At 41.9% G+C, this 23,679-nt stretch overlaps 2 protein-coding genes across 8 annotated transcripts in view; one reads left to right on the plus strand and one right to left on the minus strand.

Moving 5' to 3' along the window:
* LOC149984336 (protein Jumonji-like) overlaps positions 1–8,084 on the plus strand; it is a 99,957-nt gene extending 91,873 nt beyond the window's left edge. For all 4 annotated transcript variants that reach the window (XR_016491842.1, XR_016491843.1, XM_090220401.1 and 1 more), the window contains 3 exons: positions 3,083–3,263; positions 4,360–4,467; positions 5,751–8,084. Coding sequence is in view for 2 of the 4 variants with exons in the window: in XM_090220401.1 (XP_090076527.1) it covers positions 3,083–3,263; positions 4,360–4,467; positions 5,751–5,957 (496 nt within the window). In the remaining 2 variants the exon portion in view is untranslated. The remainder of the gene's footprint in view (positions 1–3,082; positions 3,264–4,359; positions 4,468–5,750) is intronic.
* A 153-nt stretch (positions 8,085–8,237) lies between these two features.
* LOC149984337 (dysbindin-A-like) overlaps positions 8,238–23,679 on the minus strand; it is a 40,350-nt gene continuing 24,908 nt past the window's right edge. For 2 of the 4 annotated variants that reach the window (XM_090220430.1, XM_090220433.1), the window contains 3 exons: positions 11,749–11,904; positions 10,313–10,459; positions 8,238–8,732 (listed from right to left, as the gene is read on the minus strand). In XM_090220430.1, the coding sequence (XP_090076556.1) occupies positions 8,440–8,732; positions 10,313–10,459; positions 11,749–11,904 (596 nt within the window). In that variant the 3' untranslated portion in view covers positions 8,238–8,439. Of the gene's footprint in view, positions 8,733–10,312; positions 10,460–11,748; positions 11,905–16,627; positions 16,724–16,751; positions 16,883–23,679 lie in introns of those variants that run through there. The other 2 variants (XM_090220440.1, XM_090220436.1) reach the window with 2 other exon arrangements.

Consider the following 23,679-nt stretch of genomic DNA (forward strand, 5'->3'; position numbering starts at 1 on the left):
GTAGATCACAGTATTAATAGCAGTATTATCATTGTAGATCACAGTATTAATTGCAGTATTATCATTGCAGATCACAGTATTAATAGCAGTATCATCATTGTAGATCACAGTATTAATAGCAGTATTATCATTGCAGATCACAGTATTAATAGCAGTATCATCATTGTAGATCACAGTATTAATAGCAGTATTATCATTGTAGATCACAGTATCAGTAGCAGTATTATCATTGTAGATCACAGTATTAATAGCAGTACTATATTTGTAGATCACAGTACCAATAGCAGTACTATATTTGTAGATTACAGTATTAATAGCAGTACTATATTTGTAGATCACAGTACCAATAGCAGTACTATATTTGTAGATCACACTATTAATAGCAGTACTATATTTGTAGATCACAGTATCAGTAGCAGTAATATCATTGTAGATCACAGTATTAATAGGAGTACTATATTCGTAGATCACAGTACCAATAGCAGTACTATATTTGTAGATCACAGTATCAGTACCAGTATTATCATTGTAGATCACAGTATTAATAGCAGTATTATCATTGTAGATCACAGTATTAATAGCAGTATTATCATTGTAGATCACAGTATTAATAGCAGTATTATCATTGTAGATCACAGTATCAGTAGCAGTATTATCATTGTAGATCACAGTATTAATAGCAGTATTATCATTGTAGATCACAGTATTAATAGCAGTATTATCATTGTAAATCACAGTATCATTGCAGATCACAGCATTAATAGCAGTACTATATTTGTAGATCACAGTATCAATAGCAGTACTACATTTGTAGTTCACAGTATCAATAGCAGTACTATATTTGTAGTTCACAGTATCAATAGCAGTATTATCATTCCAGATCACATTATCAATAGCAGTATTATCATTCCAGATCACAGTATCAATAGCAGTACTATATTTGTAGATCACAGTATCAATAGCAGTATTATCATTCCATATCACAGTATCATTGTAGATCACAGTATTAATAGCAGTACTATATTTGTAGATCACAGTACCAATAGCAGTACTATATTTGAAAATCACAGTATTAATAGCAGTACTATATTTGTAGATCACAGTATTAATAGCAGTATTATCATTGTAGATCACAGTATTAATAGCAGTATTATCATTGTAGATCACAGTATTAATAGCAGTATTATCATTGTAGATCACAGTATCAATAGCAGTATTATCATTGTAGATCACAGTATCAATAGCAGTATTATCATTGTAGATCACAGTATTAATAGCAGTATTATCATTGTAGATCACAGTATTAATAGCAGTATTATCATTGTAGATCACAGTATTAATAGCAGTATTATCATTGTAGATCACAGTATTAATTGCAGTATTATCATTGCAGATCACAGTATTAATAGCAGTATCATCATTGTAGATCACAGTATTAATAGCAGTATTATCATTGCAGATCACAGTATTAATAGCAGTATCATCATTGTAGATCACAGTATTAATAGCAGTATTATCATTGTAGATCACAGTATCAGTAGCAGTATTATCATTGTAGATCACAGTATTAATAGCAGTACTATATTTGTAGATCACAGTACCAATAGCAGTACTATATTTGTAGATTACAGTATTAATAGCAGTACTATATTTGTAGATCACAGTACCAATAGCAGTACTATATTTGTAGATCACACTATTAATAGCAGTACTATATTTGTAGATCACAGTATCAGTAGCAGTAATATCATTGTAGATCACAGTATTAATAGGAGTACTATATTCGTAGATCACAGTACCAATAGCAGTACTATATTTGTAGATCACAGTATCAGTACCAGTATTATCATTGTAGATCACAGTATTAATAGCAGTATTATCATTGTAGATCACAGTATTAATAGCAGTATTATCATTGTAGATCACAGTATTAATAGCAGTATTATCATTGTAGATCACAGTATCAGTAGCAGTATTATCATTGTAGATCACAGTATTAATAGCAGTATTATCATTGTAGATCACAGTATTAATAGCAGTATTATCATTGTAGATCACAGTATTAATAGCAGTATTATCATTGTAGATCACAGTATTAATTGCAGTATTATCATTGTAGATCACAGTATTAATAGCAGTATTATCATTGTAGATCACAGTATCAATTGCAGTATTATCATTGTAGATCACAGTATTAATAGCAGTATTGTCATTGTAGATCGCAGTATTAATAGCAGTATTATCATTTTAGGTCATAGTATTAATAGCAGTATTATCATTGTAGATCACAGTATCATCATACATGGAATGTAATTCTACTCTTAAAAGGGCAATCTGGGATTCAAAAAATGACAAAACAGTCACCCCTCCACCTGTTGAATAAACAGCAGTCACCCCTCCACCTGTTGAATAAACAGCAGTCACCCCTCCACCTGTTGAATAAACAGCAGTCACCCCTCCACCTGTTGAATAAACAGCAGTCACCCCACCACCTGTTGAATAAACAGCAGTCACCCCTCCACCTGTTGAATAAACAGCAGTCACCACCTGTTGAATAAACAGCAGTCACCACCTGTTGAATAAACAGCAGTCACCCCTCCACCTGTTGAATAAACAGCAGTCACCCCTCCACCTGTTGAATAAACAGCAGTCACCCCTCCACCTGTTGAATAAACAGCAGTCACCCCTCCACCTGTTGAATAAACAGCAGTCACCCCTCCACCTGTTGAATAAACAGCAGTCACCCCTCCACCTGTTGAATAAACAGCAGTCACCCCTCCACCTGTTGAATAAACAGCAGTCACCACCTGTTGAATAAACAGCAGTCACCCCACCACCTGTTGAATAAACAGCAGTCACCCCTCCACCTGTTGAATAAACAGCAGTCACCACCTGTTGAATAAACAGCTGTGGGGTGGGGCTGGAGAAATGTAACCACTCAAGAATCAATAGCTATACATCATTCATTTAAAAGTACAACATGTTACCTATCTCAAATTGACCCTTTCCACAACTTAAAAAAAAGAAGTAAACAGTAGCCATTGATGACAGACGATACACCAGTCTGCTCTACCTGTTCCAGGGATACAGAGTTGAGACAGCGCAGGGATCTGTTTGACGCCGGGCTGCGGTCTGTTGCCCGCTACTGTAGCCATGACAACCAGGCCTCGTCAGAGAGCAGGAGGATCCAGCGCCAGTGGCTGAGGCTCGACCCCTCAGACCGACGCTGCCAAGTGTGCCAACACCTCTGCTACCTCTCCATGGTGAGTCTTTACTGGGCCGGGAAGGTTGGGCACAAACAGGGATTCAATCAAAGGCAGGTTGTCGACAAGCACTGTACGGCCAACAAGGCATCTTCTTTTTTTATTTTTTTACCCCCTTTTCTCCCCAATTTAGTGGTGTCCAATTATTAGTAATTACTATCTTGTCTCATCGCTACAACTCCCGTACAGGCTCGGGAGAGACGAAGGTCGAAAGTCATGCATCCTCCTATACACAACCCAACCAAGCCGCACTGCTTCTTAAGACACCGCGCATCCAACCCGGAAGCCAGCCGCACCAATGTGTCGGAGGAAACACCGTGCACCTGGCGACCTTGATTAGCATGCACTGCGCCCGGCCCGCCACAGGAGTCCCTGGTGCGCGATGAGACAAGGATATCCCTACCGACCAAACCCTCCCTAACCCGGACGACGCTAGGCCGATTGTGCGGACCTCCCGGTCGCGGCCGGCTGCGACAGAGCCTAGGCGCGAACCCAGAGTCTCTGGTGGCACAGACCACTGCGCCACCCGGGAGGCCCCAACAAGGCGCCTTCTAAAGGCCATTTCCCTGATGTTCGTGGAGATGGCATCAATGGTTAAGTCTGCAGATGGGGGCTCAATCGTAAATGTCCTGTAAAAAGACCGGTCTTACTTTATTGTCCCTGAAGGGAAAATGTGTTTATTCTGTGTCCTGATGGCATGCTCCTCATGTCGCTGCAGATGGTTCAGGAGGGAAAATGTGTTTATTCTGTGTCCTGATGGCATGCTCCTCATGTCACTGCAGATGGTTCAGGAGGGAAAATGTGTTTATTCTGTCCTGATGGCATGCTCCTCATGTCGCTGCAGATGGTTCAGGAGGGAAAATGTGTTTATTCTGTGTCCTGATGGCATGCTCCTCATGTCACTGCAGATGGTTCAGGAGGGAAAATGTGTTTATTCTGTCCTGATGGCATGCTCCTCATGTCACTGCAGATGGTTCAGGAGAGAAAATGTGTTTATTCTGTCCTGATGGCATGCTCCTCATGTCTCTGCAGGTGGTTCAGGAGGGAAAATGTGTTTATTCTTTGTCCTGATGGCATGCTCCTCATGTCGCTGCAGGTGGTTCAGGAGAGTGAGAACGTGGTGTTCTGTCTGGAGTGTGTCCTGCTGTACGTACAGAAACACAAGTCCTGCCGAGGCCTCAAAATGATGTACCGTTACGACGAGGTACTACACTACACTACACTACTACAGTAAACTACACACTACTACAGTAAACTACACTACACACTACTACAGTACACTACACACTACTACAGTACACACTACTACAGTACACTACTACAGTAAACTACACACTACTACAGTACACACTACTACAGTAAACTACACTACTACAGTACCCTACACACTACTACAGTAAACTACACTACACTACACTACTACAGTACAGTACACACTACTACACACACTACACACTACTACAGTAAACTACACACTACTACAGTACACTACACTACAGTACACACACTACTACACACACTACACACTACTACACACACTACACACTACTACAGTAAACTACACTACACACTACTACAGTAAACTACACTACAGTACACTACACACTACTACAGTAAACTGCACTACACTACAGTAAACTAAACTACACTACAGTACACTACACTACACTACAGTACACTACACACTACTAAAGTACACTACACTACACTACAGTAAACTACACTACACTACAGTACACACTACTACAGTACACTACACTACAGTACACTACTACAGTACACTACACACTACTACAGTAAACTACACTACAGTACACTACACACTACTACAGTAAACTACACACTACTACAGTACACTACTACAGTAAACTACACTACTACAGTACACTGCACTACAGTACACTACACACTACTACAGTAAACTACACTACACTAAAGTACACTACACACTACTACAGTACACTGCACTACAGTATATTACACTTCACACTACTACAGTACACTACACACTAATACAGTAAACTACACACTACTACAGTACACTACACACTACTACAGTACACTACACACTACTACAGTACACTACACGCTAATACAGTAAACTACACACTACTACAGTACACACTACTACAGTACACTACTACAGTAAACTATACTACACACTACTACAGTAAACTACACACTACTACAGTACACACTACTACAGTACACTACACACACTACACACTACACACTACTACAGTAAACTACTACAGTACACTACTAAGGGTACACTACTTTAAATTATTTTCCAACATTTGATGTAACCTTATTTAACCAGGAGAGTGAAAATTCTCAGAACTTGAAAGCAGTTCAGTTCAACACCATCAATACATTCATAGTCTAGACCTCCATTATTAGGCAGTAGGAGGTCGTCAATTACTACACCCACTCTTCAATGTCAACCCACATTCTTCTTCTCCCGATTCCAATTTCTCTTCCTCTCAGGACCAAATCAACCATCTGGTGAGCAGGGTGTGTGGGAGAGTGCTGGAGAAGAGCGGCGCTGAGAAGAGGAGAGGGACGAGAGGACTTCAGGGCCCCGGTGAGGCGTCCACCCCGGCCAAACGCAGCGCCCGAAACAGAACCTCCATCACTGTGTCCCTCACCCGCCTCCCCTCCTCCACCCTGCCCAAAGACCGCCCTCAGCTCTAATTAACTCACATCACGGGCCGCGTTCCATTACTTCACATCCTTCCTTCCTGGGTTCTTTGAGGTAAACACAGATGTACAAGTGGTTAGGTTACTACCACCCAATTACTGTCACCAATCCAACCGATTCACACCTGTGATTACGTCAAAGGAAGGAAGGAAGGAAGGAAGGAAGGAAGGAAGGAAGGAAGGACTTCTGAAGTGTTCCAACAGGACCCGTGTTTCACTACGGTACATTTCTCTCTGCTCAGTGTGGAGAATGTGCTCCTTAAACCACGGCTTTTGCACTAGAGTAAAAAAACAACAACATGTTTTTAAGAGGCATTAATGGCTGGATTCAGTTCTGTATCGGAGGATCCGCGTTAACAGCTCAATTGAAATTTGAAGGCAACGTTCCCGCGTATCTCAGCTCAATTGGAAATTAGCTTTAAAAAAATGTTAGCGCGGATCTTCAGCCGTATGGATGGAAACCCAGCCCTTCGTCCAATACTGTATATTGTATCTAGATATCACAATATCCTCCTAGCTACACCTACTGTTATTACCTACAGACTTCCCTGGTGCTACATCTTGGTGCTCAATTTATACTGTCTTTGGTGTAGTAGTAGTAATAATAATAATGATCATTTCTCCTTTTGCTCAAAGCCATTGGACTGCATCCTGAACTGTGAACACGTTTGTAGAACTTGTTACCAATAAGTGGATTCTACACACAGTTTTGCGTTTAGACTCCAACCAGTAATAAGGCTCTTCAGGGGTTTGTAATACATGCATTACGATACAAAGATTTTTCCAGCGGAGCGCAAAAAGTGGGTTGTGTTTATTAGTGCTAAACGTAGCAAAACGTTTTGCAAACAGAAAAAAAAAACAAGCGTTCCTTATTGGACATGTTCAGGTAGTCCCTCCTCGTTTTGGCCCTTTTGCTTCCGTTTGGTTCCTAGTGAATACGACCCTGGCCTCAGTATTAAACAGGGCCCCTTCTCAGATCATTGATGTTATAATTATTTAGAGAATTGGCCAAGAGTGGAACGGTAATCATGGGCTTCACACCGCTCATCTGACCATTTTGGTGTGAAACACTGTGCCTAAAAAAAAAAAATGCATACTAATCATTTTTAATCACTCCTGGTGCCGATAGTTTTTGTTTTGTGACCAAGTTATCCACTCTAGACCCTTACAGGCTCTTGACCTGCAACTCTTGGGTCTGCGGCACTGCGTTCCAAATGGCAGCCTATCCCCTATTTAGAGCACTAATTTTGACCCGAGCCCCAAGGGCACTATATAAGGAATAGGGTGCCATTTGGGAGAGTCACAGTCCAGGTGTTTTATCAAAGAACAAAAAGTGAAAACCACAACAGCATTGTACATATAAAACATTGTCAATGTCTAAAGATACATGTACCTGAGCCTTTTAAGGAATGGAATGCAGTGTTTTGGAGTAGGGGATTTATGAAGAAAAAGCCTTACCCCCCCCCCCACTCCACCACCACCAGTTACTTCATCTGTGGCCCCGTATACACTCAACGGTTGTGATACAAAAAAACATCTAGAATTACACAAGTGTTGTGGAGACAGTGAAATGGTTGTGTAAACATTTTTTTGTGCAGACAAAAAAAATAATATATATTGTATCACAACTCTTGTGTCAACTGTGTTGGACATTAGTTGTATGGGGCCAGGGTTGCCCTGGTAACACGTATGGAGAAGTGCTGCATAGTTTGAATCCCTTCGTTTTTTTTTTACCTAAACTTTGTTTTTACGAAAAGGGAAAATAAGTAGAAGAATAATAAAAATGGTAAAATCTACTATGTACAGAAGGAGTAACTCCTGTTGTTGCACTCCAGCCTCGCGACAAGAGTCCTTTAAAATCAGCTTGTTGAGACCCCTTACAAAAACAATCAATTTTCAAAGTTCACGTATATACAGAGTTGGATGTTTTTTTAAAAAGCGTGCTTAATGTTTTTTTTTTTTTTACAACAGGCTCATTACAGCCGACCGTCTCATTTCTTATCTCGGATTCTGTTTTCCTTCCATGCTGATTCAAGTTGGACAATGACCGATTTATTTTCTATTGTATTTGTTAGTACCCATTAAGGTTTGAATAAAAAGGTTTGACAGTGTCTATCCAAATGTGTTCTTCTCAGTGCCGTGTGTCTGTACCCTCCAAGCATCCTAACCCAAACATCTCTCTCTGTGTTTAAGAACCACCAAGCTATTCTAGTTATTGACTTCAAAGCTTTGGTTTAAACTCCCAGTGTAATGTCTGAAGAATGCAGTCCCTTGAACATTTTAAACAACTTTATTATCATTTACTTAGATATAATTGGATACAAGGAAGGAAGCTACATTTCATTTATAAAAAACAGAAAAGAAAAAAAAGTTTTTTTGGGGGAAAAATGCAAAACGGACCCCCAGATCAGCGTCTAGGAGCTACCCTATACCCCCTAGAGCCGTTCTCACCCAGGGGGCAGCTCTGTGACGGCTCCTAAGAGGCCTGCGAGTCGCTGTCGTCAGAGTTCTTGAACGTCTCTGCCTCGGGCAACGACACCAGGGCTGTGTCGGCCTGCACTTCCTCCTCGTCTGGCAGTACCAGGGGCTGGTCTCCGTCGGCCTCGCTGCCCTCCCCCTCCTGGTACTCCCCCAGGCTGGTGTCCTGGCTGGTGTCCTGGCTGGCTGAGCCTGGCTCCGTGGAGGAGAAGGAAGACGGCTTGTTCCTCAGTTCCGCCTGGGTGGGCACCCGCAGGGAGATCTCAGAGGACAACGACTCAGGGTCTGGACCTGGGGGACAGGAGGGAGGGAGAGGGGATCAGTCCAACATCACGGCTCTGCCTATATATGGGATACAGGGTTCCTTTTGGGACTCAACCACATGCTCCATCATGTGATTCTAGTGTGCTGCAGTGTATAATCTCTGTTTTGTTTGAACTCATGACAACACAACTCTGTTATCCCCAGGGTGACGCGCATGCTTTGATACCATGCGTTCATAAGAAAGTGGCTTGCTAGCAACGCACTTAATAACATGACTAAATGGACACAAGCGAATACGGTCTCTGTACCATTGGTGGCTACGTGATAGCATTAGCCATACGGTCTCTGTACCGTTGGTGGCTACGTGATAGCATTAGCCATACTGTCTCTGTACCGTTGGTGGCTACGTGGTAGCATTAGCCATACTGTCTCTGTACCGTTGGTGGCTACGTGATAGCATTAGCCATACTGTCTCTGTACCGTTGGTGGCTACATGATAGCATTAGCCATACTGTCTCTGTACCGTTGGTGGCTACGTGATAGCATTAGCCATACTGTCTCTGTACCGTTGGTGGCTACGTGATAGCATTAGCCATACTGTCTCTGTGGCTACATGATATCAACAAATGGTCGTCCCAAATTGCACCCTATTCCCTACATAAATTAGTACAAATAAGTAGTAAGCCTTCCGCAAGCCTGTTTCTATAGTGAGGCAGCTTGATGTACCAGTACACCTCCTGGACAGGACACTAGTCTATCTCCTGTCTCTGTAGTGAGGCAGCTTGATGTACCAGTACACCTCCTGGACAGGACACTAGTCTATCTCCTGTCTCTGTAGTGAGGCAACTTGATGTACCAGTACACCTCCTGGACAGGACACTAGTCTATCTCCTGTTTCTGTAGTGAGGCAGCTTGATGTACCAGTACATCTCCTGGACAGGACACTAGTCTATCTCCTGTCTCTGTAGTGAGGCAACTTGATGTACCAGTACACCTCCTGGACAGGACACTAGTCTATCTCCTGTTTCTGTAGTGAGGCAGCTTGATGTACCAGTACACCTCCTGGACAGGACACTAGTCTATCTCCTGTTTCTGTAGTGAGGCAGCTTGATGTACCAGTACATCTCCTGGACAGGACACTAGTCTATATCCTGTTTCTGTAGTGAGGCAGCTTGATGTACCAGTACACCTCCTGGACAGGACACTAGTCTATCTCCTGTTTCTGTAGTGAGGCAGCTTGATGTACCAGTACACCTCCTGGACAGGACACTAGTCTATCTCCTGTTTCTGTAGTGAGGCAGCTTGATGTACCAGTACACCTCCTGGACAGGACACTAGTCTATCTCCTGTCTCTGTAGTGAGGCAACTTGATGTACCAGTACACCTCCTGGACAGGACACTAGTCTATCTCCTGTTTCTGTAGTGAGGCAGCTTGATGTACCAGTACACCTCCTGGACAGGACACTAGTCTATCTCCTGTTTCCGTAGCGTGAAGCTACTCCCAATCCTCCAATTTCACAAGGCCACTGAGTTGGTTATTCCCTACATAGTGCACTGTGTTGATAACTACCTGAGGTGAGTGAGGAGGTCAGGCTGTTGATAACTACCTGAGGTGAGTGAGGAGGTCAGGCTGTCGTCTTCTCCTCCAGAGTTGAGAAAGACGTCGAGGGCCTCGTGGTCCGACACGTCCATCAGGTCCATCTGTTCCAGAACGTCAACGTTTACCTCCATGGAAGACATGCTACCTATTGGCCCTGTGGAGCGACACACACAACCAGCGTCACTTCACACTGCAGCTGCACCACAGTCCCATCCTGCCTCCATTTCTCCATTTCTCACAAGGAACCCTGGAATCACGGAATGACGAATTCAGAACCTCAGACTGGCAGACAGTACAACACTGAAGATACACACACGTCACTGTTACAGACTGACAGACACTACAACAGTACAACACTGAAGATACGCACACAAGTCACTGTTACAGACTGACAGACAGTACAACAGTACAACACTGAAGATACGCACACAAGTCACTGTTACAGACTGACAGACAGTACAACACTGAAGATACACACACGTCACTGTTACAGACTGACAGACAGTACAACAGTACAACACTGAAGATACGCACACAAGTCACTGTTACAGACTGACAGACAGTACAACAGCACAACACTGAAGATACACACGTCACTGTTACAGACTGACAGACACTACAACACTGAAGATACACACACACACGTCACTGTTACAGACTGACAGACAGTACAACACTGAAGATACACACACACACACACACGTCACTGTTACAGACTGACAGACAGTACAACACTGAAGATACACACACATCACTGTTACAGACTGACAGACAGTACAACAGCACAACACTGAAGATACACACACGTCACTGTTACAGACAACACAGCTCTGACATGAGACACACAGACAGACAGCACTATCATACCTCAAGTATGATGAAAGCAGGAAGGGGAAGCACAATAAAAGACACAGGAAACAGTCCATTAACCAGCATAGCATCACTGGTTATTGTAAAGCTCAATGTCCCAGACAGAGCAGAACAAGGGAAAAGTCATAGAATCTACACCAAAACAGCAGTTTACACCAGACGAAAGTCAATACAGACTATCATGTTAAAACACAAGTCAACCTTTTAATAAAAAGAGCCTTTCTTTGACCTTCTATTCTATTTATTTTACCTTTATTTAACTTGGCAAGTCAGTTAAGAACAAATTCTTATTTTCAATGTCAGCCTAGGAACAGTGGATTAATTGCCTTGTTCAGGGGCAGAACGACAGACCTTGTCAGCTCGGGGATTCGATCTAGCAACCTTTCGGTTACTAGTCCAACGCTCTAACCACTAGGCTCCCCTGCCGTATCAACAGAGGTAGTGTTCCAAATGGACCCCTATTTCCTAAAAGGCCCGTAGTGCACTACTTCCCAGGGCCCGTAGTGCTATGGTCCAAAGCAGTGCACTATAAAAAGGGGAGCCACACAGTGTGTGTTCTGGGTTCCAGCTCACCTCTTCTGTCAGTGATCTGCAGGTAGCCAGTAGAGAGGTACTGATCCATGTCCTGTTGGAAAGCTTCTTCAAAGTACTTCTGTCTCTCCTTCAGCTTCCCCTGCTGGGCGTGCTCCATGTCCAGCACCTTCTGGGCGTGCTCAGAGTCCAGCTCGGCTGGGGGGGAAACAGGAAGTAGAGGACACGTAAACATAGAGGTGGATAGAGGGTTGACTTGCTCTCACGGAAGCAGCCATTGAAAAGATAGTAGATGAGCTCTAGTACATTTCTATGGAGGTCAGTAATACCCTCTGGATAGACATAAGGACAAGCCACAGTCAAATGATGACGCCTCAATCATTCATTATTTAATGGAAACATGTTTCACAAATCTGCACTGTGAAGGTCACTGTGTAGGTCACTGTGTAGGTCACTGTGTAAGTCACTGTGTAAGTCACTATAGAGTTACTGTATAGGTTACTGTGTAGGTCACTGTATAAGTCATTATATAGTTACTGTATAGGTTACTGTATGGTTACTGTATAAGTCACTGTGTAGGTCACTGTAGGTCACTGTACAGTTACTGAATATAAACAAGTCATTGTTTGGTATTCCTGTTAAGCTGAATGGGAAGTGGCAGCTTTTTGTCAGAGTAGCCTCCGCTCTTTTCTAGTGACCCCAAATCCATTGACCACATACATACAGGTTGGGACGCAACCTGTAGTTAGTCGTTTACATCAGATAAATGTCTTCTCACTATTACAATGATCAACATCATCCTACAGATATCATCAGATAAATGTCTTCTCACTATTATAATGATCAACATCATCCTACAGATATCATCAGATAAATGTCTTCTCACTATTACAATGATCAACATCATCCTACAGATATCATCAGATAAATGTCTTCTCACTATTACAATGATCAACATCATCCTACAGATATCATCAGATAAATGTCTTCTCACTATTACAATGATCAACATCATCAGATAAATGTCTTCTCACTATTACAATGATCAACATCATCCTACAGATATCATCAGATAAATGTCTTCTCACTATTATAATGATCAACATCATCCTACAGATATCATAAGATAGAAGTCAGTAATTAGTCCCAAGTTATTATTGAAAGACTTCCTCTGTAGCGGCAGAGAACAGAGCTCCTTATCTCTCTCGCACTGTCCTTACTGTAGGGGCTCTCTCCTCACAGGTCCCTGAGTCTGGCCAGAGACACTGTCCTTACTGTAGGGGCTCTCTCCTCACAGGTCCCTGAGTCTGGCCAGAGACACTGTCCTTACTGTAGGGGCTCTCTCCTCATAGGTCCCTGAGTCTGGCCACAGACACTGTCCTTACTGTAGGGGCTCTCTCCTCACAGGTCCCTGAGTCTGGCCAGAGACACTGTCCTTACTGTAGAGTCTCCTCACAGAGCCCTGAGTCTGGCCAGAGACACCATCCTTACTGTAGAGTCTCCTCACAGAGCCCTGAGTCTGGCCAGAGACACCTCTGTGTGGAGCGTGCAGAGACTAGCACCCTGAGTCTGGCCAGAGAGACTATTCTGTGACCTCTATATCTCAGCTAACAACCCTTTCTTGTGATACTACAGTATCAGGATACTAACAAGATACCACTACAGTACTACAGGATACTAACAAGATACCACTACAATACTACAGGATACCACTACAATACTACAGGATACCACTACAGTACTACAGGATACCACTACAGTACTACAGGAAACCCCTACAATACTACAGGATACTAACAAGATACCACTACAGAACTACAGGATACCCCTACAGTACTACAGGATACCACTACAATACTACAGGATACCCCTACAGTACTACAGGATACCCCTACAGTACTACAGGATACCACTACAATACTACAGGATACTAACAAGATACCACTACAGCACTACAGGATACTAACAAGATACCACTACAATACTACAGGATACCACTACAATACTACAGGATACCACTACAGTACTACAGGATACCACTACAGTACTACAGGAAACCCCTACAATACTACAGGATACTAACAAGATACCACTACAGAACTACAGGATACCCCTACAGTACTACAGGATACCACTACAATACTACAGGATACCCCTACAGTACTACAGGATACCCCTACAGTACTACAGGATACCACTACAATACTACAGGATACTAACAAGATACCACTACAGCACTACAGGATACTAACACAATACCACTACAATACTACAGGATACTAACAAGATACCACTACAATACTACAGGATACCACTACAATACTACAGGATACCATTACAATACTACAGGATACTAACAAGATACCACTACAGTACTACAGGATAGTAACACCAGCAGAGGAACCCTTGACTTTGTCGTCACACTTGTATTTTCTTATAAGCACTAACTTTGCTGACAGCTGCTTTATTGAGGAATGGTTTTAAATCAAATCAAACTTTATTTGTCATGTGCGCCGAATACAACAGGTGTAGTAGACCTTACAGTGAAATGCTGAATACAACAGGTGTAGTAGACCTTACAGTGAAATGCTGAATACAACAGGTGTAGTAGACCTTACAGTGAAATTCTGAATACAACAGGTGTAGTAGACCTTACAGTGAAATGCTGAATACAACAGGTGTAGTAGACCTTACAGTGAAATGCTGAATACAACAGGTGTAGTAGACCTCACAGTGAAATGCTGAATACAACAGGTGTAGTAGACCTCACAGTGAAATGCTGAATACAACAGGTATAGTAGACCTTACAGTGAAATGCTGAATACAACAGATGTAGTAGACCTCACAGTGAAATGCTGAATACAACAGGTATAGTAGACCTTACAGTGAAATGCTGAATACAACAGGTGTAGTAGACCTTACAGTGAAATACTGAATACAACAGGTGTAGGTAGACCTTACAGTGAAATGCTGAATACAACAGGTGTAGGTAGACCTTACAGTGAAATGCTGAATACAACAGGTGTAGTAGACCTTACAGTGAAATGCTGAATACAACAGGTGTAGTAGACCTTACAGTGAAATGCTGAATACAACAGGTGTAGTAGACCTTACAGTGAAATGCTGAATACAACAGGTGTAGTAGACCTTACAGTGAAATGCTGAATACAACAGGTGTAGGTAGACCTTACAGTGAAATGCTGAATACAACAGGTGTAGGTAGACCTTACAGTGAAATGCTGAATACAACAGGTGTAGTAGACCTTACAGTGAAATGCTTAATACAACAGGTGTAGTAGACCTTACAGTGAAATGCTGAATACAACAGGTGTAGTAGACCTTACAGTGAAATGCTGAATACAACAGGTGTAGTAGACCTTACAGTGAAATGCTGAATACAACAGGTGTAGTAGACCTCACAGTGAAATGCTGAATACAACAGGTGTAGTAGACCTTACAGTGAAATGCTGAATACAACAGGTGTAGTAGATCTTACAGTGAAATGCTGAATACAACAGGTGTAGTAGACCTCACAGTGAAATGCTGAATACATCAGGTGTAGTAGACCTTACAGTGAAATGCTGAATACATCAGGTGTAGTAGACCTTACAGTGAAATGCTGAATACAACAGGTGTAGTAGACCTCACAGTGAAATGCTGAATACATCAGGTGTAGTAGACCTTACAGTGAAATGCTGAATACATCAGGTGTAGTAGACCTTACAGTGAAATGCTGAATACAACAGGTGTAGTAGACCTCACCGTGAAATGCTGAATACAACAGGTGTAGTAGACCTTACAGTGAAATGCTGAATACAACAGGTGTAGGTAGACCTTACAGTGAAATGCTGAATACAACAGGTGTAGTAGACCTTACAGTGAAATGCTGAATACAACAGGTGTAGTAGACCTTACAGTGAAATGCTGAATACAACAGGTGTAGTAGACCTCACAGTGAAATGCTGAATACAACAGGTGTAGTAGACCTTACAGTGAAATGCCGAATACAACAGGTGTAGTAGACCTTACAGTGAAATGCTGAATACAACAGGTGTAGTAGACCTCACAGTGAAATGCTGAATACAACAGGTGTAGTAGACCTTACAGTGAAATGCTGAATACAACAGGTGTAGGTAGACCTTACAGTGAAATGCCGAATACAACAGGTGTAGTAGACCTTACAGTGAAATGCTGAATACAACAGGTGTAGTAGACCTTACAGTGAAATGCTGAATACAACAGGTGTGGTAGACCTTACAGTGAAATGCTGAATACAACAGGTGTAGTAGACCTTACAGTGAAATGCAGAATACAACAGGTGTAGGTAGACCTTACAGGGAAATGCTGAATACAACAGGTGTAGTAGACCTTACAGTGAAATGCTGAATACAACAGGTGTAGTAGACCTTATAGTGAAATGCTGAATACAACAGGTGTGGTAGACCTTACAGTGAAATGCTGAATACAACAGGTGTAGTAGACCTTACAGTGAAATGCTGAATACAACAGGTGTAGTAGACCTTACAGTGAAATGCTGAATACAACAGGTGTAGTAGACCTTACAGTGAAATGCTGAATACAACAGGTGTAGTAGACCTTACAGTGAAATGCTGAATACAACAGGTGTAGTAGACCTTACAGTGAAATGCTGAATACAACAGGTGTAGTAGACCTTACAGTGAAATGCTGAATACAACAGGTGTAGTAGACCTTACAGTGAAATGCTGAATACAACAGGTGTAGTAGACCTTACAGTGAAATGCTTATTTTCAGGCTCTAACCGAAAGTGCAAAAAAGGTATTAGGTGAACAAAGAAATAAGTAAAGAAATAAAACAACAGTAAAAAGACAGGCAATATACAGTAGAGAGGCTATATACAGTAGCGAGGCTATAAAAGTAGTGAGGCTACATACAGACTTACTGTGACTGAGATACATGGCTGTCTCACCTAGTTACCTTAAGATGAAAATCACTCTGGATAAGAGCACCTGCTAAATGACTAACATGTAAATTTATATCACCCACATTGTAGGCTAATTATTTACCTGCCTGCCCAAGTGTGTCTCCTCCGGATCAGAAAACAACCGGACGGTTCTGTTATGTGAAGCCAGACATGTGTCGTGACTATAGTCCCAGTAAGCTCTAGTCCCCACTGTGAGCCATGCCTCTCTCGGTCTTAAAGACAGGAAGCACCTACCCACTTCTCAGAACAGCAGGAAGTGGTTATGTTACTTTTATGGAACCATAGGAGTGTCTGTGTTACGGCTAGAGGTGCTACATCCTTTTAAAAAGACGCATATTGTTGCAGTGAATCTTTTGTCCTAGATCAAGCTCTACTCATCATCAGCTGCCTTTACAAGAACTGACATCCGTGTGGAGTCAAGTAACAGCAGATTGAGGAACTAAGTATCTTCTTTGTTTTCTGACAAAAGTTCATCCCAGAAATGCTGCCTCATTGAAAATAAGAATTTCAACCCTGAATCATTGGATTCTCACAAATCCTTGAAATGCCCGCCAAGGTGCCGATACAGGCTCAGGAATTCCAGGTAGGTCATTTCTCCTTGTCAGAATCTACCAAAGCATTTGAACACAGTCAGTCAGTGTCACCCCTGTTGTAAAGGGGTGTTGTTGTCAGTGGGCTGGATGTGTCAACTCGACTAGTCCCAGGTGGGCAGGAAGTCAAGCCAGCTGTCACCAGGCAGGGCCCCAGAATAACTGTCTGTCCCCCAAACGGCTCCCTATTCCCTTTATAGTGCACTACTTTTGGACCAGGGCCCATAGGAAATACACAGGCTAGGGTGCCATTTCTAGGGAACACTAGGCTTCCATCTGGGAAGCTACCTGTGATCAGAGACATGCATTCTATCTTCCACATGGTGAACAGCAGCTCAACAGAACCAGCCTCTGATTCACTAGAAATACCACTCTCCTTTTATCACATATTGCAACACCACAACTCTTCATCCACAATACATCTACATGACGGCCTCCCACAGGTAACGTGGTGTCCTCCCATAGGTAACATTATGTCCTCCCATAGGTAACATCCCATAGGTAACATTATGGCCTTCCATAGGTAACATCCCATAGGTAACATTATGTCCTCCCATAGGTAACATCCCATAGGTGACATTATGGCCTTCCATAGGTAACATCCCATAGGTAACATTATGGCCTTCCATAGGGAACATCCCATAGGTAACATTATGGCCTTCCATAGGTAACATCCCATAGGTAACATTATGGCCTTCCATAGGTAACATCCCATAGGTAACATCTCATAGGTAACATCCCATAGGTAACATTATGGCCTTCCATAGGTAACATCCCATAGGTAACATCTCATAGGTAACATCTCATAGGTAACATTATGGCCTTCCACAGGTAACATCCCATAGGTAACATCTCATAGGTAACATCTCATAGGTAACATTATGGCCTTCCACAGGTAACATCCCATAGGTAACATCTCATAGGTAACATTATGGCCTTCCATAGGTAACATCCCATAGGTAACATTATGGCCTCTCATAGGTAACATCCCATAGGTAACATCTCATAGGTAACATCCCATAGTTAACATTATGGCCTCTCATAGGGAACATCCCATAGGTAACATTATGGCCTTCCATAGGTAACATCCCATAGGTAACATTATGGCCTTCCACAGGTAACATCCCATAGGTAACATCTCATAGGGAACATCCCATAGGTAACATTATGGCCTTCCACAGGTAACATCCCATAGGTAACATCTCATAGGGAACATCCCATAGGTAACATTATGGCCTTCCATAGGTAACATCCCATAGGTAACATCTCATAGGTAACATCCCATAGGTAACATTATGGCCTTCCACAGGTAACATCCCATAGGTAACATCTCATAGGTAACATCCCATAGGTAACATTATGGCCTTCCATAGGTAACATCCCATAGGTAACATCTCATAGGTAACATTATGGCCTTCCATAGGTAACATCCCATAGGTAACATTATGGCCTTCCATAGGTAACATCCCATAGGTAACATTATGGCCTTCCATAGGTAACATCCATTAGGTAACATTATGGCCTTCCATAGGTAACATCCCATAGGTAACATTATGGCCTTCCACAGGTAACATCCCATAGGTAACATCCCATAGGTAACATTATGGCCTTCCACAGGTAACATCCCATAGGTAACATCTCATAGGTAACATCCCATAGGTAACATTATGGCCTTCCATAGGTAACATCCCATAGGTAACATTATGGCCTTCCATAGGGAACATCCCATAGGTAACATCTCATAGGGAACATCCCATAGGTAACATTATGGCCTTCCATAGGTAACATCCCATAGGTAACATTATGGCCTTCCATAGGGAACATCCCATAGGTAACATCTCATAGGGAACATCCCATAGGTAACATTATGGCCTTCCATAGGGAACATCCCATAGGTAACATTATGGCCTCTCATAGGTAACATCCCATAGGTAACATTATGGCCTTCCATAGGTAACATCCCATAGGTAACATTATGGCCTTCCATAGGTAACATCCCATAGGTAACATTATGGCCTCTCATTAGGTAACATCCCATAGGTAACATTATGGCCTTCCATAGGGAACATCCCATAGGTAACATCTCATAGGGAACATCCCATAGGTAACATTATGGCCTTCCATAGGTAACATCCCATAGGTAACATTATGGCCTTCCACAGGTAACATCCCATAGGTAACATTATGGCCTTCCATAGGGAACATCCCATAGGTAACATTATGGCCTTCCATAGGTAACATCCCATAGGTAACATTATGGCCTCTCATTAGGTAACATTATGCAAAGTTGCTTGACAAATGGTAAACCAGTTGCATTTATTTATGCATGCTGCAACAACTGAGGAATGTATTTTTAGATGTGACCCACAAGCTGGAGCTGTGACCCGTGACGTTCTCTTGTTTCTCATAGTGGAAGTCAAATGGCTTTCTGACAGAGAGAATGATGTCAATGGCTTTCTGACAGAGAGAATGATGTCAATGGCTTTCTGAGAGAAATAATGATGTCAATGGCTTTCTGAGAGAGAGAAGGGATGTCAATGGGTTTCTAAAATAATGTCAATGGCTTTCTGAGAGAGAGAAGGGGTGTTAAAATATATATCAGACAGTGGAAGAGATTCCCCATAGTGCAATACTTTTGATCAGAGCCTAAATCCCCCAGCAGGATAAATATATAATGATGAGCCCTCTAACCTCTCTATTGACCCCCAGGGAAGGAGAGACACAGCATTCTATTACAGCTCCTAATTCCACTGTTATAAACATTATATTACAGCTCCTAATTCCACTGTTATAAACATTCTATTACTGCTCCTAATTCCACTGTTGTAAACATTCTATTACTGCTCCTAATTCCACTGTTATAAACATTCTATTACTGCTCCTAATTCCACTGTTATAAACATTCTATTACTGCTCCTAATTCCACTGTTATAAACATTCTATTACAGCTCCTAATTCCACTGTTATAAACATTCTATTACAGCTCCTAATTCCACTGTTATAAACATTCTATTACTGCTCCTAATTCCACTGTTATAAACATTCTATTACTGCTCCTAATTCCACTGTTATAAACATTCTATTACAGCTCCTAATTCCACTGTTATAAACATTCTATTACTGCTCCTAATTCCACTGTTATAAACATTCTATTACAGCTCCTAATTCCACTGTTATAAACATTCTATTACAGCTCCTAATTCCACTGTTATAAACATTCTATTACTGCTCCTAATTCCACTGTTATAAACATTATATTACAGCTCCTAATTCCACTGTTATAAACATTCTATTACAGCTCCTAATTCCACTGTTATAAACATTCTATTACTGCTCCTAATTCCACTGTTATAAACATTCTATTACAGCTCCTAATTCCACTGTTATAAACATTCTATTACTGCTCCTAATTCCACTGTTATAAACATTCTATTACAGCTCCTAATTCCACTGTTATAAACATTCTATTACTGCTCCTAATTCCACTGTTGTAAACATTCTATTACAGCTCCTAATTCCACTGTTATAAACATTCTATTACTGCTCCTAATTCCACTGTTGTAAACATTCTATTACAGCTCCTAATTCCACTGTTATAAACATTCTATTACTGCTCCTAATTCCACTGTTGACTGCTCCTAATTCCACTGTTGTAAACATTCTATTACTGCTCCTAATTCCACTGTTATAAACATTCTATTACTGCTCCTAATTCCACTGTTATAAACATTCTATTACTGCTCCTAATTCCACTGTTATAAACATTCTATTACTGTTCCTAATTCCACTGTTATAAACATTCTATTACTGCTCCTAATTCCACTGTTATAAACATTCTATTACTGCTCCTAATTCCACTGTTATAAACATTCTATTACAGCTCCTAATTCCATTGTTATAAACATTCTATTACTGCTCCTAATTCCACTGTTATAAACATTCTATTACAGCTCCTAATTCCACTGTTATAAACATTCTATTACTGCTCCTAATTCCACTGTTATAAACATTCTATTACAGCTCCTAATTCCACTGTTGTAAACATTCTATTACTGCTCCTAATTCCACTGTTATAAACATTCTATTACAGCTCCTAATTCCACTGTTATAAACATTCTATTACTGCTCCTAATTCCACTGTTATAAACATTCTATTACTGCTCCTAATTCCACTGTTGTAAACATTCTATTACTGCTCCTAATTCCACTGTTATAAACATTATATTACTGCTCCTAATTCCACTGTCATAAACATTCTCCAAGTCATGCGTCACCACTATAAATAGGAACCAAGATGAAATGTTCAGAGAAATGTAATTATATTTAATACCAAGCTATGTTAGGGGGGGTTTCAGAGGGCAACCAGTGGTGACATTCTGTAAAGCCTAGTGAATTCAGTCATATACCCTCAACTGATAGACTTGTGGAGAGTGAAAAAAAAAAGGTCAGAGACCCCTACAGTGCATTACATTCCTATATATTATCAAAGCAGTGCTCAGCAACCGGTCGATCGCCATCTTCAAGGCATTTCTAGCGGATCACCAAACATTTCAGTAGAAAAGCCAAAGGCATAAAGGCTTGCGTTCCTTTTTGTTTTCTTCGTGTTGTGCTGTTGGCGGTCGGTGCACTTGATGTACCAGGCAGGCAAAGTGTTCCCAGTTTGAACCATTTCATTTGTCTGAAAAGACAAACTTCTCCAACCCGGCGGACTCTTGAGATCGGTGGCTAAATCGACGGTGCCTACTGCGCTGGCCAATCGGATAGTTCCAATCACCGTGCCTCCCTACAGCTTCCACGACCCAGGCACAGTTTGATACTAGAGGAAATGAAAGAGAGAGCAGGGACCGTGAGAGGCAGACCCTCTGCTGCTCTCTCTCCCTCCGCTGAGACTAATGCCGTGTTCAAAACAACTGGGAACTTGGAAATGTCTGACTTCAGTACATTCAAGACAACTGGGAACTTGGAAATGTCTGACTTCAGTACATTCAAGACAACTGGGAACTTGGAAATGTCTGACTTCAGTACATTCAAGACAACTGGGAACTTGGAAATGTCTGACTTCAGTACATTCAAGACAACTGGGAACTTGGAAATGTCTGACTTCAGTACATTCAAGACAACTGGGAACTTGGAAATGTCTGACTTCAGTACATTCAAGACAACTGGGAACTTGGAAATGTCTGACTTCAGTACATTCAAGACAACTGGGAACTTGGAAATGTCTGACTTCAGTACATTCAAGACAACTGGGAACTCTAGGGAATTTTTTAAATTTTTTTAAAGGTCATCCTACTCAGAAACTCTGGTATCTTTCTAGAGCTCAGACCTACCGACCTGATGTTCACGGACGTCATCATTTGATCTTGTTTTTTCAGAGTTCCCAGTTGTCTTGAAAGCACCATGACCATCAGATGCATGTACCATCAGTCCAGTAAAAAACAATTCTCAATTTAGGCTCAGCATGTTCTACACCAACTGATGTATTGTTATTAAAGCTTAAGTTTCAAAATATAATATGGTCTGAGAGGAACAATATTGGCAGGCCAGGCATATAGCCAATATATGATGTGATAACGTTTCAGGCCTACTGCACAAACCTCATTCCTAGCGAACTGGTTTAATTAGGTTAATGGTAACTTTGACTGCGGTTTTAACCACTGTTCTAAAGGGTCTGAGCCATAGATGTAAAGCTATTATATTAGCTATGATCTGAGAGGGGGAGGCAGAGCACTGGCCCCAGCCTCAGCTCTCATGTTAGGTTGCTGTATACTACTCATCTCATCTACACCATGTGGGCTGCCAAGTTAGGCTACTGTGGGCTGCCAAGTTAGGCTGCTGTGGGCTGCCAAGTTAGGCTACTGTGGGCTGCCAAGTTAGCCTACTGTGGGCTGCCAAGTTAGGCTACTGTGGGCTGCCAAGTTAGGCTACTGTGGGCTGCCAAGTTAGGCTACTGTGGGCTGCCAAGTTAGGCTACTGTGGGCTGCCAAGTTAGGCTACTGTGGGCTGCCAAGTTAGGCTACTGTGAGCTGCCAAGTTAGGCTACTGTGAGCTGCCAAGTTAGGCTACTGTGGGCTGCCAAGTTAGGCTACTGTGGGCTGCCAAGTTAGGCTACTGTGGGCTGCCAAGTTAGGCTACACTGGCACACACACTGCACTGCTATGCTTTATCTTGGTCAGGTTGCAGTTGTAAATGAGAACTTGTTCTCAACTAGCCTACCTGGTTAAATAAAGGTGAAATTAAAAATTAAAGGTGTGGGCAGCCTGCTCTTCAGATATCACCTCCCGTCCCACCTCCCGTCCCACCTCCCGTCAGGCCTGACCAGATGTGGTACTCACAAGTAATCCAATCATAGCGGTTTCGGACAGCACTGCTTACCTCAGCAAGCCATTGATCTCCGCAATAGCAGCCACAGTGTGTGTA

The sequence above is a fragment of the Oncorhynchus mykiss genome, chromosome 3 (genome assembly GCF_057628025.1).
Source record: "Oncorhynchus mykiss isolate SJ-2025 chromosome 3, ASM5762802v1, whole genome shotgun sequence".
In the NCBI taxonomy this organism is placed as follows: Eukaryota; Metazoa; Chordata; class Actinopteri; order Salmoniformes; family Salmonidae; genus Oncorhynchus; species Oncorhynchus mykiss.